The sequence below is a fragment of the Verticillium alfalfae genome, genomic scaffold, assembly GCF_000150825.1.
Source record: "Verticillium alfalfae VaMs.102 supercont1.5 genomic scaffold, whole genome shotgun sequence".
NCBI lineage: Eukaryota > Fungi > Ascomycota > Sordariomycetes > Glomerellales > Plectosphaerellaceae > Verticillium > Verticillium alfalfae.
This window is the reverse complement of record NW_003315034.1, coordinates 667,373-668,587: the sequence shown is the minus strand read 5'-3', so window position 1 is coordinate 668,587 and position 1,215 is coordinate 667,373. Positions and strand designations below refer to the sequence as shown.

Genomic DNA, 1,215 nt, shown 5'->3' with positions numbered 1-1,215 from the left:
GCAGTCGTCGAGGAGGTACCGGGCTTTCCGGCTGTAGATCCTGACGACGCCGAGCAAAAGCTGACCACTGAGGCGGAGAGCCATGGGTGCCTGCGACGGCATGATGATGGCCTCAACACTGTCCTGGAGGTTGGATTGAAGGATGTGTGTCTTGGAGAGGCGCTTCTCGAGATTGGCCGACAGCCATACTCGAGCGAGCGGACCGCTCTTCTGCAGCAAAGCTTCTGAGTAGAACATGGCAGCAGCGAACGTCTGATGGGGCCTTGAGCGGCGAGGATGAAACTATGGGACGCGACGCAAGCCAGATGCAAAGCAAGCAATGCAGCTGAGTATACGTGCAAGAAAGGTCAGACGCGCCCAAGGTGGACGTCGATGGGTTGAAGTCGATGCGGGTGAGGACGCGATGTGCCGAGTCGTGGGTGGCGGAAGGTGTAAACAGTGAAGCGCGTTATTGTGGAGGTTTGGAGACTAATGGCGCGCGCGTCTTCTTCGGGTGGAATCGGTCTATCGAAGACAGTCTTGTTCGAGGCGCGTAACAATGGGTGCGCACAATCTCTTCGCGGCCAGTATTTCTCGCCTGTGGCGCGTAGTGATGTTGCGACAAAAGCGATGGTGATGTTGAGCAAGTGAGTCGTCGCGCGATGCTAGGGTGTCGGAGGGATAGCCAGGAAAGAATGAGCAGGAGGGGAGGGGCGTTGGGGGGGTGAGCAAAGAGTCGGTCGCTTCATCAACGAACCATCCCGGGACATGCCAAAATGACGGGGCTGGGGGATCCAGGGGCAGCTTCTGATTGGTTGGAACGATGCTTTAGGTGGCACCAGCCACGGCACGTGACTGGCTCTTCGATTATGTAATGAAGAGCGCAAGCACGGCCCAATTGTCTGGGAGCAGATCCCCCCCACTGCAAACGTCAATGACCGCATTGCATTCGCTTCGTTGGCCGTTGCAGGTCTTGGGTATTTGTGTTGACAGACAATCATGTTCATTTAGGCAATAAACCTCTATAATTTCTGAAGTAACTTGTGTCAATTAGCTACACGAATTCTCTGGCAGAAACTGTTGTCTCGGCTTCTACCTTGGGCGTCTAAGCCCTGCAAGAACAGCCAAACATTGCTGTGATCTATAAATGCAAGCCTCTCATATTGCTTTTCGCGCTCAATTTCTTTCTGGCACAGCTTGGTGTTCTTGCATGTCATCTTCCGAGAATTCCTAGAA

The 1,215-nt window shown here is 54.1% G+C and overlaps 1 protein-coding gene across 1 annotated transcript in view; it reads right to left on the bottom strand.

Moving 5' to 3' along the window:
• The window catches only part of VDBG_04527 (double-strand-break repair protein rad21), a gene marked incomplete at both ends in the record, with an annotated part of 2,347 nt that extends 2,245 nt beyond the window's left edge, over positions 1 to 102 (bottom strand). Inside the window, one exon of the mRNA XM_003004875.1 lies at positions 20 to 102. Coding sequence (XP_003004921.1) covers positions 20 to 102 — 83 coding nt within the window. The remainder of the gene's footprint in view (positions 1 to 19) is intronic.
• Between the last annotated feature and the right edge of the window lie 1,113 nt (positions 103 to 1,215).